This window comes from Centropristis striata, chromosome 8 (assembly GCF_030273125.1).
Source record: "Centropristis striata isolate RG_2023a ecotype Rhode Island chromosome 8, C.striata_1.0, whole genome shotgun sequence".
In the NCBI taxonomy this organism is placed as follows: Eukaryota; Metazoa; Chordata; class Actinopteri; order Perciformes; family Serranidae; genus Centropristis; species Centropristis striata.
In genome coordinates, this window is record NC_081524.1 from 31,157,808 (window position 1) to 31,175,895 (window position 18,088).

Genomic DNA, 18,088 nt, shown 5'->3' on the forward strand with positions numbered 1-18,088 from the left:
ATGACAAGAAGACATCTTGTCTGAACTTTTTCTTATCCTCTTATTTCACCTTAATCTTTTCAGCTCCAAAATATTTTTAAAAAAGATCATGCATAATTTAAAAAATAGGATTTAGAGAAATTTAAATGACTATAATAAAGATGATAATAAAGTCACCTTGTCATTGATTTGATCTGGTTTTTCACTTTTAATTTATGGAAATAAAAGGGTGACAGAAAAAGGGAAGACATGATGCAGAAAAGGAAACCATTCAAACACACACACCTGTTCTCTTTTTTTTATTTAAGAAGGTTTTGATTGAGTGATGAGTTTGCACTCTGACGAGTAGCACAGATGCAATAACAGAGAACCGACTCTGCAAATTGTAGGAGTGGTACGCTGGAAACAATGAAAACAGCACGTGATAGATAGCTCAGTCAAAAGGTTAACGGTAACTCACAGACAAAACGTCTTGTTTTTAAAAAGTGCATTCACAAACATGACAAATACTCTCAACTCATGATGTCTATTTTTATGTGATACAAAATATGCATACCTGTTTTAGATTTGTCTGTATTTCTATACATAGATATTTCTTCAAAAGGATCACTTCTTTTTTCTTTTTACAAAGGTTAAAAGCAGGGTTGTGGTCATAGCAGCTTCGGATATCTCTAGCCTCTTTACCATGTAACGAGATACACATAGCCTCAACAGATATCCAAATAAAACCTACCATTTTCTCTGTTGTTCAACTCAAACGACATACTGTCTTTATTGAAAGAGATATTCATCAGTGAAGCCTGCAGTTTAGAAAAGAAATGGATCAATAAAATGCTTGGGCCATTAAATATATTTTTGTATACCCGCTTTTTTGTCAATATCATAAATACTAAAGACACAGGACAATATTATAAGACAATGCTGGGAGACTAAATGTAAAGATTAAAATAGTTCAAACATTATTTTTTTTCAAGTTTTCTAGTTCATGAGAAAAAAAAATATCAGGCGAGCACAGAAACACTATACTTGAGTCTTTTCTTCAGTCCATCCACGGCCCTTTTATATTTAAAAGAGCATTCAGAAACAAGGTTGCCAGACAAAAGCCAGACTGTCTTTAACTTCAGATCAGATGCTTGCCCATCATTAATGAGGCAGGATCCTGGTTTTCAAAGGAATTCATAAAAGCAGTCAAACGTACTGATAAAAACCAATAAGTACCATGCAAATCTTGCAAGACGACATATTCTCAAACAAGAGACAAAGTATTCTTCGTATAGGCGAAATATCAAGTGAGGAGGGAATGGGTGAAAGGCAAAGACCTCTAATCAATACTAAATACTATATTTCCAAAACCAAACAAAAAATATTTAATCTGTACATAATATAGTACGCATGAGTTCAGACTGGATCAGCAGTTTCTGTCCTTGTTGTAAGACTTTGCCAAACGCCTACCTTGGAATAATACAGAAAAGTCTTTTTAATTGATCCCAATCTCTTTGTTCTCCTCCATAAATCTGGAGAAGGGCCGGCTGGCCCCGACATCCAGACCAGCCTTCTCCATACCCGTCATTGGAGGGCTGCCGCCGGTGTGAACACGGTCCATTCCTCCCGGCATGGCTCCCAATGAAGTGAGTCCTGCACCGCCGAGGCTGACAGGCAGCTGGGTGATGCCTCCATTCTGGATCACAGAGATCTCATTGTTCTTCATGGCCAGCCCATTGGTGATGGCAGCCGCGTACTGGTTCCAGAAGCCCGGATCGACGTTCATGGCCCGAGCCGCAAGATCCTTCTGGAACATCTCACTGAACTTCATGGCGTCCCCACCCAGCAGGGCCATGGGATTCTCCACAGACAGCCGCCGACCCCTTCGGGCTGGAGCGTTGTTCCACATGTGTGTTCCCATGTGAACCTAAAATTAGTAAGAAAATAATCAGCAGTGTGTCATCGCAAATCCTACATCCAAGGCAAATATGGCATACAAACAAACATTTTATGGATGAGAATGGAAGGGAAAATTAAATGTAAAAACAAATAATCATTCATTTAGAAAAATATTTTTTGGTACGTAAAAACTTTAGATTAGAGTGCATTTGGAAATTATTCACATAAAGTGAACTTATATCACAAAACCATCAGCAGCTACTGTTTCAACCTCGAGACCAGAAACAGGAGAGAGGAAAAGTGGTACAGCGGGAGACATAGTGTACACCAAAGGTCATTGACCCCATTTATGTAAAATTCTAATTGATACTGTAATAAACTGGCTCGTACCTTCAGATTCCCCTTAGTGGTGAAAGCCCTTCCACAAATGGAGCAGGCAAAAGGTTTTTCCCCAGTGTGTGTGCGCTCGTGGATTTGCAGAGCACTGGCTGAGGAGAAATTCTTCCCACACGAGTGGCAGTTGTGCTGCTTGGGAGTGCGTCGTGGAGGTGGGGGAGCCAACATGGGGTTGATGCTGGGGCTCATGGTGGACTGGGGCGCTGCAGCAGGAACCTGGATGCCCACCGGCATGTGAGAGTTGTCACTCAGAGACACTGACTTGCCGTGTCCATTCATTTCCATTTTGATCATGTTGGATGCAGTGCTGGCCAAATTAGGAGTGCTCAGCCCTGAAAAAAGGAGTTCAGAATAAAATTAGAATGCTTGAAATGTTAAAACTGCACAGGGTATTTTAGCAAACTGGGAGACACATATGGCTGCAAGGCAGCTGCAAATTTTGAAAAATTACAAATTAGATTTCTTTACTGAAGCCCAAGCTCAGATAGCTCTAAATGAAAAGCTGGTGCTGCTCTGAGCGGATTGAAGTGATTCATATTTAATTTTTGTACACTTACATAATAACATTAACCTCTTAAAACCCACCTGCCTATTTTTATTTATTCTTTATTTATCAAATATAATTTTTGGGATTGGTTAAAAATGTAAGCAGTTGTATGTATAACGTATAATGATGTTAAACATTATTTAATAGCTGTTTGTTTAAGACAACCTTCTGTGTATTAGCTGGGCTCTATGCAATATAATTATGACTTCATATTGTTGTATATACTCTTCATGCACATTTAATCTGTGAAGATATCTAATACACTTATAATGCATTCAATTTTAGTTGATCTTGCACATACACACCTCGATCTCTATTTAGAAACAGCATGCTGAAGTGGCTCTCCTCCTTGATAAAGTGCCTGCCAGGCTGAGTGGCAGTCAGGTCAAGGGCCCCGGTGCCTTCAGTTGCAGAAAGCGGAGATGGGGTCTCTGATTTTTCCGACTTCACCGTTGCCATACCAGATGTATTGTTCTCCAGGCCCTCGTCGACTGTCATGGCACTGCTGTTGTTATTATTGTTGAATGTAGAAGGGGACTTGGATCGCTGGCTCTCAGAATGGCTGTGGGCTGGGGACAAATGCTGCATAGAGCCAGAGGACTCAGACAAAGCAGGGCTCCCCAAGCTTTGACCTTCAGCATCCCCCGCTGCAGACAGGGAATCAGCAGCAAAGCAATCACTCTCTCCTCCAAAGCTGAGGCCGTTCTGCATTGGCTTTTGACCAAACGAGCGGTTCATGTTGGCAGTGGAGTCGATCATCTTCATCTGGTTCTCCATTGCAGCAATGCTGGAGATGATGGAAGTTGGTGGGGAGCTCCCAGGTGAATATGGTTTACATGGGTCTAATTCTCCCTCCTTTATGTCAGCTTCATCTTCCATAGCTTGCTCCATTTCATCCAGAAGGTCATCATCATAATTACTCATTGCATCTAAGCTCTTCTCATCAAAGGAGAGGTCAGTGTCCATCTCCTGCAGGCTCTCTGGGACTGGGGTGTTGGGTATCTGCCCTCCCATGTGCATACGGATGTGCTGCTGCAGCACAACGGCATTGGTGAACTTCTTCTGACATATAGGGCAGGAATGCTGTACCCGAAGTGGGGGTTTGGATCTATGGACACCAAAGTGTGTTTTCAGGTTTCCCTTAGTGGTGAATGCCCGTCCACATATCTTGCATTTGAATGGCCTCTCGCCAGTGTGGATACGGTAGTGCATCTTGAGAGCACTCTGGCAGCTCAGAACGCGATGACAGATGACACACTGGTTGGGGTCAGTCATCTTCTTGTCAATGTTCTCGACAAGCTGCTGCAACTTTGATGTCTCTGAGGTTTGCATAGAGTCTAGGAGGCCTCCGAAAGGAAACTTGGCCTTAAACTGGTCTGAGAGCATGGGAAGGACAGGATGGGAGACAGGGTTGGAAGCAGAGTTAGGGCTAGTGATGGGTTCAGTGGCTTGCCCACTGTTGGACAATGTGGTGGAAGTGACGGTAGAGGACAGGACCACTTGAGTTAGTGTAGTTGTGGTGGTGGTGTTCTCTCCTGGCCGAGTAGAGCAGCTTGGGGGAAGGAGAACACCTTCAGGTTTCAAAAGAGGAGGTGCATCACTCTGGAGTTGACTGGGTTTCGGGGAGGGTGAAGTAGTGGTCATGCCAGAGTCAATACCGATATTAGGGGACAAAGATGCACACTCGCTTGACGGCGGCGATGGTCTCTGAGGGGACCTGTTGAGCGGTGTGAGGCTTGGAGACTCCCCAAAACCTCCCATCATACTCGGCAGCGTGGGAGGCAGCTGGAGCCCGACTGAGGTGGGAACAGTAGGGAGGACGGGTTTGCTGTCCAGCCATGTGGTTACAGGTTTTTCTGGGGGCAAAGACATTCCATATGGTATGCCTGAGCTTGTGGGCACGTTGTCCAGGTACTCTGGCACAGGGTAGGGGTTCATCTGAATATGTGGGTATTTCTCTTTGTGCCTCTGGAAGTGGACTTTCAGATTGCCCTTGGTGGAGAAACGGTTGCCACATATGTTACATTTGAAGGGCCTCTCTCCAGTGTGTGAACGCAGGTGGATCTGTAGGGCGCTGTCACTGCCAAACACCTTGGCACAGAACCGACACTTATGCTTGAAAAAGGGGTCCTCAGAGCTGGGCTTAGTGTCAAACACAGACACATTTGGGGGCTTCCCCTTGCGGTGCTTTATCAGAGCAGATAGGGGGTCAAGCGCATTGGCTGTGGCTGCTATGCTGGCCAATGGGTTGGGGAAGATGACGCTGCTGGATGAGCTGTGAGGTATCAGCGGTAGACTGGAGGCAGAGCTCAGGAGGCTGCTGTGGCTGAGTGAGGGAGGGGTGGTGGAGTTCCTGGGAATAGCTGCGCTACTGCTGATGCCCCCACCTCCTGTTACACTACTACTAGTGCTAATGTCGTTTGTGATTGAGGATGAGCAGGAGGGCAGTAGAGATGACAATCCAGTACCACTCTGCGAAGGGAACACTTGGTTATTTGAGCATGTGTTGGGTATTGAAGAGCTCGGCTGCTGACTGCTACTTTGTGGTGTTTGAGAGAGAGGTCCTTCTATCGCTGAGGTCAGGGGTGAAGGGCCTTGACCGCTGAGAGTGGCCGGCAACCTAACAGGCAGCTGATGGACAGGGGGAGTGATGAAGTTGTGTAGCTGAAGCTGACTTGCGACAGGAGGGGCACAAGAGGATACAGGCCCCTGGTTTCCAGCGGCATTGCTGTGATGGTGGTTTAGAGCCGGCTGTGAGGCAGACTGTCTGTTCATCAGAGCCACCTGACTGCGTATTTGTTCTATCAGCTGCAGCTGGTGTATCTGCTGCTGCTGCAGGGCCATCAGCTGGTCCAGTATCATGGGAATAGCCATGGTGGAAACCCCACTTCCCGCTGCTGCCCTTACACTCTGTGAAAACTGGGCAACTGCAACCCGGGTGCCATGCAGGGTCTCCAAGGTAACATTGGTGCTTGGCATGGCGTAGCTTGTAACAGTGGAAGGGACGACATCATTGAGCTGAGGTAGGGAGCCGTCTGGCTCAGGGGATGTCACATCTGTCTCTTCAAGATCCATATTTTTTTCTGGTGAAAGCTCTAGCTCCATCTGCTCGTCCTCCTTTTCTAGGACACTGACCCCGTTTAAGGTTGCTGTCTCTGGGATGTCATCCCCCTCACCAGCAGGACTGTGGCTGCCCTCCCTGGGGTCCTCGCTGTCAGCCTGCTCGCTCGGGCAGCTGGGTACAGGGGAGAGTTCTGCAGGGTACTCTTGGGACGGGTTAGGCGTGTTCTCATTGTCATTCACTATGAGCACCAGGGGGTTTTTGGTGCAACTCTTTAAATGTTCACAGAAGTCTGACCACTTGAAGAACTCAGCGCAACACTTCTCACATACATGTGTCTCTTCACTGCCGCTGCGGCTCTCGTTTCCACTGTCGGCATCTTCCAGCACCTCACCTCGGGCTAAAGACAGGGGAGGGGGTTGGGAAGGGTGGAGGGGGGTAGAAAAAAGGGAGGAGGGAGCAAAAAAAAGAAGAATTAATGAATAAATAATCAATAAAGAATCCACACATATTTTGCAGTGCAGTGCTGAAAAGATTTAACCTTTGATTTTTTTCTCTCTTTTAACATAACCAAAATCAATATTCTTTTTTTTTTTTTTTACTCTGAACAAATTGCCCTAGTTCACCAATTCTCAAGACCCAGGTTTGTGCATTCGCACCTCTCCATAGAGCCAGCTAATAATTTTCTTTGTGCAATCCATCAAATTATGAGGGCCTATCAATTGTGGATACTGCCGCTTAATGAAATTCCATAGAACCTATTGATTTCCAATATTTCATACAATTCACAGCTGCCTCATCTGTTGGGTACAAATCAGGACTTTGATGGCCCCATTAGGATTCCCCTCTGCTATCAAGCCCAGTCATTTCCACCTGAATTTCAAATGCCAGGGCCTTTCCATTTAGCATTGCAAAGGTAATACTTTAGCCCTGGAGCTATGGAAGGGAATCTGGTCTGGAATACTCTTTAGTTATGACGTCAAGATAATTGTGTTGTCAAAAGTAAAAGCAGAGAACTGTTGAATCTAGCACTTGTCCTGCACTATTCACTATTTTACTGGATCATTTCAAATATGTGCAACTAGGACTGGGCCATAATTCAAAAAGGTAATTTATCTTCTTTCAATAAAATCACATTATGATGAGATCATATATTGAGATATCCTGATACACTATTATATTGTATAAATTGATATTAACAAGCATTTATTTTTTCAGCTTTATTTTTCAAGGATTCTGCATATAGGAATACCATTAAGCCAAACTTATGCCATAATCTGAATCCTCTGCCTGTAAACATAACCCGCCTGTAAACATATTTATTTTTTTCTCTATAATTTCACTTGAAACTGTTGTGCTAATTTTTATCGAAAATTAGAGAGTATTTGTCACTGTGAAGTATTTAATTAATTTATCTATAAAAAATAGACTTTACCATCTGGTTATTTCATTGAGACGATTTATATGTTGAATTACCAGAAAACATGCTATATCCTGATTTATATATTGTTATCCAGACATGAAATTACCTATATCAGGACAGAGGATTTTGACAATAACGGCCAGCCCTAAATATAACAAATATACACATATCTACAATTTGAAATTAGCCAACTTTGAAATGTTTTTTTAAATGTTTTGAAATACAAAACACTACCTTTCAGTTACAAAATTCCCAGTGTTAATTTTTTTTTTCTCTCTCTCTCTCTCTCCTCCCATGCTCTCTGAAATAAGACTCAACAAATTACATGCTAGTGCCATGGCAGCAACGTCTCTGATTAGTTACACATGTTTAATCACAGTTGCAGGAAGCCACTTCCTCTTCCACAGGCAACCATCAAGAGTCAAACAAGCGGACACGAGCTCCGAGCATGGACCCAATTCACACCTGATCAAAACCATGTAAAAATGGCCTCCCTTGTATGTTTATTTTTTGTGTTCAAGCGTAGTTACACTCTATCAGTGCATATGTGGACGTATACACATTTACCTTTCATTACGAGCGTACTCAATCACTGCCACAGCAACCTGAACACACTTTATTTCAGAGTCTCCTGCTCAGTTTATACTAAAAGAGTCATCATGTATCTGGTACTATAACTATTTATCTATAAATTAGGCTGTTGCATATACACATTACACTGTTAAAAAAATATTAGGACAATTTCATAGGCATTATCGCAAATAAATGTGATTTATTGTATGAAAAGATGGTCATTCTAAAAATGCTGCTGTACACAAGGTTGAGTTGATAGTTCTAAGGTGAGTTAATAAATAATTTAGTCTCATAGCCATTAGCAAAAAAAAAAGTATGTACGTATATATGTGATCGTATGTCTAAAAACACACTTAATAATAACTTTTCTTAACAAAGTAACTAAAAGAAATGATAACATTTATGCAAATTGCTTCCACAAATCAAAGAATTACAACTCACCAACAGGCCAAAAGGCCTGAGTTCCAAATGTAAGAGATAAAAATACACATCAACAGTGACGAAACCTCTTAAAATGGCTAAAAAAAATTATTGCACATTACAGACCGCACATGTTTACTCGTCATTTAAGGTCCTACTATGTGTTGCAGATGAGTAATCATGAGATTCATACAGTGCTTACACTAATTTCAAAGGTTAAATGGAGCGAGCCATAGTGAGGCAGACATGAAGCATTTGTGCCAATTACAGTGACTCATTAGTGAAGAAATTCATCACTCCTCCTGTAATTTCTGGCCAAAGGGGGCATGAGCTATCAAGGTCTGGTGTCTGTAACTTAATTAATTATCAACAGAAAGGCTTTGGACAGCCTCCGTGTTCTCTTCCTCACTGGGGGGTGGGCTGACAAAACAAGATATTATTTTACTTCATCATGTATGTTGCCAGGTTAAATCAGAAAAAAAAGATTAAAAGGGGGAAAAAATGTATAATCGTATACATTTTCAGTTTGGGTTGTGCATTATTTCTACTTTGCAATCTCAATGTCACCTCCCTTTTATAGTCACAAGTCAGGAAACTGTTACTAAAAATTCCATTCAAATAAATAAAATATATATTTTCTTAATTTCTATAATATACAATGTTATTTACCACAAGAGAAAAGGAGCAAGTGAGTGGTAATGACACGTGACAGCAGGCTAAAAATCTCCTTAGCCCAGCAGCGGACAGCAGAACTCATTTCCATAATTGAGGGTTGAAAGGTCAACGCAAATGAGTAGGCATTGTGTTGAGCTGATTAGTTATTAGAATGGTATTACTGTCAATCTCTTTTATTCATTCATACAATTACAAGTGGGGGCCTTTGTATGCCTCTGACCTCACACACACACGCTGACACGTTTCTTCACACACACATATGTAGGCAGACAAAGAGCAGATAAACACCTAAAAAACACCACATATACACACATACACATGCTTTTTGCTGGGAGTGGGGAATAAATACCTGTAGTGTGTATAAGTGTGCTTGCACAGGCCTTCTGTGTTAAATGTCCTCTGTGCAGAGATATTTTTTGTGACCTAAAAATACAGAAAATGTTAACTTTAAATGGTATTTTGTGGATAACATTTTAAATTCCTTGTTTTTATTTGAAAATGGTCTTTCTGCTCGGCATTAACCCTCATTGTAAGCACATTAAAATGAATATTGTGGAGAATATTACACCCTTAATATGTTAACACTATGACTCACACTGTCCATTTAATAAGATATAAGGCAGCATTCAGTGATTCAGTTGTGGGATTTTCTGTGTTTTCTGATAGTTTTAACATTGCTATAATTGCTCAATATTACAATGCAGAACACACCAGTGTGCCACTTGATTATTTTTATGCTTTTTTGGAGATGTTATAACACTGTTAATGCCAACAAGCTCAAAATTATACAATTTGCATTCAAAATCACCCTTTACTTTTGAAACAGTGGGGTGCCATCGAGTTGTTCAGCTGTGTAAAGGTGACATTTTGCATTTTTTTTATGTTTGCAAGACAGTGAAAAGTGTGTGTGTGCGTGTGTGTGTGTGTGTGTGTGCGTGTGTGTGTGTGTGTGTGTGCGTGCGATGGGGGGGGGGTATTGATTTTCCTATAGCATGAGAAAGGAAAGGATGAAAAAAAAAATCCAATCCTTTTTTCATTCCTTTAAGAGTCTTCATTTACTCAGATGCAAATATTAAGCTGGACGCAGTCAATAGGGGGATTGTAGACGTTGAATCTGTGTGTCCGCTATCTCACTCAGCAATCTTTGGCATGCTAACTGAAACCGCTAATCTGACATATTATATCAGATGAGCTATTCATGCTTTCCACTGATTCTGTGAAAGCCACAGAGCCGAGCATTGAGCGAAGCATTGAGCAATTACAAATTCTCCCATTCTTAACAATTTCCAGATTCTTTTAATGAACACACTCAGAGACAATGACACTGGTAACATTTACTCTGTGTTAAGGTAAAGTCGTCGCTATCGCATTTTAAAAAGGGGGTCATTTGAAGTGTATTGTGTCCTACATTTAAGATATTTTTTAATCTTAAAACCTGTGAGATTTTTCATTTCCTTTACAGTAATCTCCAAAAAGGGCCTGCACTTACAGGCTTACTAGAACCGCCCCTCCTTCTGCTCCTTTAAAATGCATTCTTCTCCAGCATCTGGGGATAGCTTAGGACCCTTAAAGAGAGATGCATCACTGTAGCTCCTGCCCAAGCTGGGAGGGGAGGGCATTAAAAAAAAAACGGGCCTGCTGGATTAAAAATGTTGTAATTCTTTGATCACATATCTGCTGGTCTGTTCTCTAAAAATCCTTCATTAAAGTAAAGTAATTTTTATTATCTAAGTTGATTTGACAGACGTCTATTTTGACTGCTGCATTGTGTGTAAATTGAGGGATTTCTATATTGTAGTTTATATCAGAACGGGATCATTCGTATTATATATCATCCTGATTTTACTTTGGTGAGTGCACTTGTATAAATTCTCATATTAATCCCTCTATATTATCTATTAATATTTGCATGTATTTTTCAATAAACAATACACTTCAACAGAGTTTGTGGACAGTAACATCCTTGAGGCCATAAACACTTAAAGCATCTCCTCATATGATACCATTCATCCTCAGACTTGCAGACGCACGAGCGTTCTCTGTGTGTGTTTGGGTGTGTGTGTGTGTGTGTGTGTGTGTGTGTGTGTGTGTGTGTGTGTGTGTGTGTGTGCGTGTGTGTCATCGGCCTGGTCAGCCCTACTGCAGAGTGGTACAGTCATATCTGCGCTAACAGAGAGGCCTTTGTCATTGCCTGCAGATGTGAAGCAGCCAAAACATTAACGATTTGTTTGTGTAAGCATTTGCAATACAGTATTCAATGACGGCACTCTGTCCAGATGACTGTGTCACCCATCAAGTCGGCTCTCTGTCTCTGGATGAGGATTTACAGAAGAGCTCGAGATGAGGAGGAGGCTTTAGGATCTAATGGATGCTGGCTCATCCTCTGCAGGCCAAAGACATATTTAATGGAGTCTTTCTGTTTTTAGTTGTGATCTTTTAACGGTTCGATTTTAATTTTCAAGTTAAAAAAACACTTTTTTTGCAACATCTTAGGTGTGAAACTGATCAGTGAAAATCACCTAAAAAAAACACAAAACCATGTTAAGAAAAATGCCAAAATTCACCCCTCCACTTCATGGCTGTTATCTTCCTCTAAATCTGCTGCTTTGTCGAATGTTAAAGAGTCCTGTCAGGTTCTTTCCTCTCAATCAGGATATTACTTGTTTGTGTGTGTTTTCGGTGCTGAGAAGTAATTAGGACACGGCCATATTTGAGTGCCTTCTTGAAGACATCTTTGGCACAACTATGTGGGTGGTCCAGAGGCCTGCACCCAATGGTGAGAGGGGATTAAAACAAAAGCCAAACAAAGGCCCACTGCAGGGGGAACCATGTTGTCACTGTCAGCGGGGATTTCCTCACTGTATTAGATTTTTTTTTCTTGCACCTCATAACTATGTACATTCCTGCCTCTAATATGATGCTGTGGAGAAAGGAGAAGTTAAACTTTGTGAGGGAGAATTCAACATTCTGACAGTAAATGAAACCACATTTGTGGTCTTCCACCTGTTCAGTGTCTTTCCTGAGGTAAAATATCATTTTTGCAACCAAAATGTACTTTTCTCGGCTGAAATAGATCCTGTACGTTTATAGCTGGGGAAATGTCCCTTCCTCAAATGCAATATGTACGCCACCGCCTCCCACACACTCCACATGCACACCTTCAAAGACACAGGATGCAGAGGAGGCGGTGGCGAGATAAAAAGCCCCGTCGCTGTTCACACTTTCTAGGACACGAGAATAAGCTGTGCTGCCAAGGTCAACGGCACACATGTTCTAATTGTACAAGGAGCTTGACATCTAGCGGCAGGACCTGGCTGGCCGGGGCTAGACAAAGGTTAAGTCAGCAAGCTTTATAAAAGCACTCCTAAGCAGACCCCCCTCTCTTCCTTCTCCTCCTTCTGCTCTTCCCATCCTAACACACACACACACACACACACACAACCCCCAATGCCCCAAGGGGGCAAGTGTTCGGAAGGCCTGAGGGGGAGATGATATGCCAGACAAGGGCTTGTTGGCACTTGATTTTAGTTTTTCATCTTTTCAGGGACATTAAAGAGAACCTCGGTGAGCTGCAGTGGACAGCAGAGTGAGAGAAATCCACACAAAAAGGTCACATCAAATGGAAGATTTGGAAAAAATTACCACACAAGGAGAAGTTTACACCCAAGCTCCTTTAATCTTGTAGTTATTTTCTACTTCGAATCATGGAACGGACAAAGTGTGTTGCCCTTGAGCTCAATTTAAACACCCCACCAATGCTCGACTTTCTCTTTACCAGCAGCCCAATGTCTATGGATTTTAAGTCTAAATCAAGCAGCGACTGACGATTGGAACTTTTGAATTCCTTCGACATTATATGCAATGATTTGTCAAGGCCAGCGATCGATAGTGTCGTCAGGAAAGCTGCAGCACGGCAACAGTGCAGCGGAGATCATGCTGCAATGATACACCGACAGGCTCGTCTATAAGGAAGCTTTGGATGCTGTTATTAGCTTTATTTAAGTGTGTATGGGCTCACTGTGTTCTGCCAAAAAGGCTTGGGATTGTTTCACTGCAACGTCTGTCCTGAAAACAAGCGAGGCAGTATCGAGAAACATTCCTCGGCCACTTCCAGTCTTAAGCACAATGGCGTGGATGCTATAGGTTACCCACAACACACTGTGTGTGTGTGTTTTATTTTAAAGCTAGAAAGGAAATGCAGAAAAGAGTGTATGGATTTTTTCTTATTCTACACGTATTTACTCTCATGCTGGATCTGCTTTTAGAGTGTTTTCTGCAGCAATAAGGATTTTTAAATGAAATCATCCGGATTCTATGACAGGAAAAAAGCACTTTTCATTCCATGATCCTACAGGAGAGCAACCTGATGGACATTTCTCACCAAAATCTACGAAAGCTTATCTCGAACATAAAAAAACAACCCACAGTGTTTGTGTTCAAATGCGAAACGCCCTGAAATTACAGAGTAAATCGGACAAAAGAGCCAAGAGTCATCAGTGTGCTTCCCCTCCTCACACCAACATTTCCCCATGCAAAGAGAGCTGCTCCCCAGAGATTACATCACGCTTTTCTATTGTAAAGAAGCCCTGCAAAGTGTGTGTGTGTGTGTGTGTGTGTGTGTGTGACTGTGTGTGTGTGTGTGTGTGTGTGTGTGTGTGTGTGTGTGTGTGTGTGACTGAGTGTGTGTGTGCGTGTGTGTGTGTGTGTGTGTGTGTGTGTGTGTGTGTCAGTGTGTTTGCCAACATGAGTCTACATGGTGAGGTATAAATAATAGCAGTGATTTGTTGCCAGCTTTAAAAAGAAATACATCAAAAAGTGTTGATGTTAATAGGGAAAAGCAGTGCTATTGATGTTAGTAAAATGATGGAATTAATTTATCTTATTTCTCATAAATCAAATATTTTTTTGCATTCATTGCAATATGTTTTTATATAAAATGCAGCAATTAAAAACACTACAATTTAAAATAATTTTAAATTAAAAACAAGCATGAATAAGAGGATGTTTGCACTATAGAGCAGCAACAATAATATTTCTACAGTTGGGATGTATTTCCTATAATTCCTACGCCTTGCTTCAGATGTGACTTTAACTCTATAATGATCGTTTTATTGCGCGAGAGGCTGAGTACAGAATAAAAGATGAATGAGCCTTTTTTTCTCCCACATGGCGAGGACGAGCCCTGTCAACCGATCTTGTCGACATTGTGAGCAAAAGGGAACAAATCAAGTGTGCTAAATTTATGTGAGGGGGGTAAACAAAAACATTTCCATAACAAAACAAGGCTTCGACCTGCAACAGAATCCGCATTTTAGCTACTCGGGGAGGCAGACAGGCGCTCAGGGACAAAGAAAATAAAACCTATAAAATTACATTTAAACAGTTTAATTTTTAAATTATGAAAAATAAACATTATTACACGATTTACGTATATCTGCGGAGTTAATAATTTTACAGCTAAAAAAGAGTGACAAATATGCTTCTTCTCAAATTGTGTATTGTACATGCATTTTAGTGCGCGCGCATGCACGTCCAAAATTTCAAAAAGGTATTTAAGAAAAATCGCTATTTGACATAAAGTTCATTATTAAAATAATCCCTTTTTAAAAAAAAAATCAGCTTTCAAAAAGGCCTCAGCGTGTAATATAAATATTGCAAACTGCTGTAAATATTCATAAATTACATTAATCTTAAAAGTCATGTGATGTTTGGGAATAAAACAAACTTCTTAAACCCGAATCGTCCCTATAGCCTACTAAATAACTGTATTAAAATGGATTATATGACAATTTACCGCATTTTTATGTAAAAATAAATATTAATGCCAATCCAAATAAATCCACGAGTTTTTCTTAAAGGTAGAAGTTAAAGAAAGCTTCTAAAAACAGGCTAAAGTGAGAGCCAGCAGCAGTGTTATGCAGAGCAGTGAGCAGGGGAACTTTGGAAAGCAGAGAGCTCAGCTGATCGCATCCACTCACCGTGCTCGGAGATCACCCCGGCTAGTGCGGGATCCTCGTCCGACTTGAGGTGCTGCGGCTTGGCTTGCTTGCGTCGGGACATGCTGCTGCTGGCGTCAGTGCTGGCGATGCTGCTGCTGCTTTTGCGCTCCGTGATGTCTCTGCGTTTTGCAGATACATCAGCGAAGAGCGAATGAATCAACACACACACGCTCAAAAAAAAGTTCGCAAATAGTCTGATAGCTGGAGAAGAGAGAGGGGGTAGATACAAAAAAAAAAAAAAAAAAAATCAGAAATTAGCCGGTGTTGCTGCTGCTGCCGCTGCTGTTGCTGTGCGTTGGATTGCGCATGTCGGTATAATAATTACGATAGTGAATAATGCCTCGCGATTAATGGCACCGTGTGAAGGTGGGGAGGATTGGCTGGAGTCCAGCGGACGCGCATTGGATATGGTAATGAGGGACGGACTAAGCAATTAGCCGCTTCACTCTCAGACTTTATCCGTCTCTTTTCTCTTTACTATCCAGCCTCCCCCCCAACAACACAACACACCAAATCTCTTGTTATGCCCAGCTCACGGGGGGGTCTTCTCCCTTTTTTTCCTTTCACGAAGCGCACAAGTGCTGAGGATTCACCGCCGCGTTCCTCCTCCACGTATCTTCATCACTCTGACCTTTAGGATCCCACTTCTACCTCACAAAGTCTCATAAAGTCTATCTCGAGAGCTTGGCTCGCACTTTCTCTCTCTCTCGGTAACTTTTTTAATCTCTTTGCGGCTTGCACACGCACCTCCTGAATTGGACTCGAGTGAAGCGGTGTTTACAGTCTCTGAGATGTTAAAGTTTGCTCTTGATGGACACGTTTCCGGTAAAGTAGCTGCGGTTTGACTTGGTGCACCGATAACCGGAAAGTGGACGGGACAAGTAAAGTTCTTGACAATAGCAGTACATTGTTACCAGGGTTGTTGTTTTTTCTAATGGCGCAGCTCCGCTCTCCAAACTTTGACGCGCGTCTTCCGAGAAAGCGTCCTCCTCTCCTCTCCGTCACAATGATGCCAAAGTGATCAAAAACTCATCTGTCCCGCTAAAGAGAAGTCTCTTCAGTGTTTGTGATCGCGGTGAAGTCCCCTTCGTCCTCCTCCTCCTCTCGCCGTGTTTTAGCTCCCGGGTTGCGCCTTCGCTTCGGTGCGCTCTCCAAAAAAAGTGTCTTTTCTGAATATTTTTTGTCGCCAAACACTCAAACGCGGCTTCTTCTCCAAATTTAAACATCAACTTCAGTGTTTTCTCCTCCTGTCATCACGCGGGCTCACATGGAAGCCAACTTTGAAGTTATCTTCTAGGCAGACCAGTCGCGCTATCGGTCTCTCGGTGCTGGGCATGGCTCCGTATGTGTAGGGGACTGCGCTGTGTGTGAGAGTTAACCCCCTAAAGCTGAGGTTCAGCCCATTGCTTTCAGCCACCACTAGGATGTACCACCACGTTACTGTTCAATGGATCGTCCTCACACTGCCAGTGTGAACACCCAGATTTGACCTCCCATCATATAATATCTCACAGTTCTGTGAGGGATAGCCTGTCATATTTATCTCGCAGACTATTTTTTTTATGGGAGCGGCGATTGTTGTGGCTCCACGGTAGGCTTTATATCACAACTTCCTACCTTTATGTAACTTTATTGTATAGTTTATGGACATTTAACGCACGGTTGACACGACTGGAGATGAAATGTATCATTGGTGAAAGTAATCTTATCTTACTTATTTAATGTAAATAAATAAATAATACAATTATTTCAATCATAGCGTCATGTAAGACTGTATTGTCCATTAAAACATCACATAAACATAATAATGTATGTTTTTGTGCTTTATAAGATTGTTTTCCCTTCTCTCTTCTGTTTAAAAAACGACAACAGGAACATTACGCTTCAGCTCGTTGTGGTGCTAAATAAACACATTGTCCCTTTACTTTGCACATTTCTTTTTGCATTAAAATCCGGATGCACATTAATGGGAGAGGGATTAAAAGGATGAAGACCGAATGGCATGTAAATTAGACCGAAAATCTTGCATATTTCTGATTGATTAAAAATGATTTATATACAACGTAAAGTTATTCCCCTATTGTTTCACACTACACACGTCATAATTTGACATAAAATAGGTCTCCTTAAATTACATAATAATTTGTTGTAATATTGTAAGTTATTAAAGATGTTCAAATATAATCCCATGGCTCTGGTATTTTGTTCCAGCGCGTAAGAACGAATTTCTATATAAATTGCGAACCATTTTACTGTAACCATGAATCCTGAGCTTTTTTTTCAGTTAGTTGGGAGCTCAGCCTTCCCCCCTCCCCCTCCCTCTCCCTCCTGTCTGTTTGACTTGTCTATTCCCCTGTGTGCACCTCATATGAGAGACAAATCTGTTGACAACAAGGTCGTCCTGTGAACAAACTTTCTTTTTCCCCCTTCTTTTTCCTCTCTCCTTCTCCTTCCATCATCCCCTTTGGAAGTTATGTCCAAAAGGCTGTTATTATCTGGTATTAATAGATGCAGCCCCAGGAAGACAAAATCAGCTATTGATAATTGCAAGGAGTATACGGCAGCTACTGTATCGATCGGCGTGTCCTCCACTCCCCTGGTACTGAGAGATAAGGAGACACACTCTTTAGAGCAATATAATTTCTTTTGACCTATCTGCTTGCTACAGACTTATGATGAATAGCCAGAGTGGCTGAAGTCCTTTATCACCAAAGTTACCCCCTTGATATAATATTGATTCTTTATAACTAGCTCGCCACACAAAAATCAAACTGTCCACTTGGCCATCATCATCATCAATATCATCACAAAGGCGGAGGAATGAAGATCCCTGCGCCTCTAAAGGCGAGCCTTTACAATCTTCCCTCTGTAGGCCTAATCTTTATTTTGCTGATGATGAAAGGAGAGGGGAAACGAGGCAAGGTGCCATTTAAGACGAGGTGCCATTTAATCCGGTATAGACTACACACACACACACATACAGAGAGAGAAAAATAGAGGGAGGGAGGAAGATCCAGAGTGATCAGGTTTGCCAAGCAGCTTGGACTTCTAGGAAAGTAATTAATTTTGTGTGATTTTTTTTTTGTTTTTTTTGAGTGACAGAAATGTTGCACCCATCCCATAATTTCCTAACA

At 41.8% G+C, this 18,088-nt stretch overlaps 1 protein-coding gene across 1 annotated transcript; it reads right to left on the reverse strand.

The window, feature by feature from the left end:
• Window positions 1-263: 263 nt before the first annotated feature.
• Window positions 264-15,960, reverse strand: sall3a (spalt-like transcription factor 3a). The gene is made up of 4 exons (XM_059340217.1): window positions 14,934-15,960; window positions 3,109-6,264; window positions 2,251-2,588; window positions 264-1,888 (listed from the first exon to the last, which is right to left on the reverse strand). The coding sequence occupies exons 1-4, from the start codon at window positions 15,013-15,015 to the stop codon at window positions 1,457-1,459; spliced, it is 4,008 nt and encodes a 1,335-aa protein (XP_059196200.1). The 5' UTR covers window positions 15,016-15,960; the 3' UTR covers window positions 264-1,456.
• Window positions 15,961-18,088: the final 2,128 nt, after the last annotated feature.

What these genes read in the sequence shown, in the direction of transcription:
- sall3a (XM_059340217.1), bottom strand. Translation starts at nt 15,015, where the DNA reads ATGTCCCGACGCAAGCAAGCCAAGCCGCAGCACCTCAAGTCGGACGAG. An exon ending in GTTTCTAAATAGAGATCGAG is followed by an intron (nt 2,589 to 3,108) that starts GTGTGTATGTGC and finishes TCCTTTTTTCAG; the next exon opens with GGCTGAGCACTCCTAATTTG. An exon ending in CCACTAAGGGGAATCTGAAG is followed by an intron (nt 1,889 to 2,250) that starts GTACGAGCCAGT and finishes TACTAATTTTAG; the next exon opens with GTTCACATGGGAACACACAT.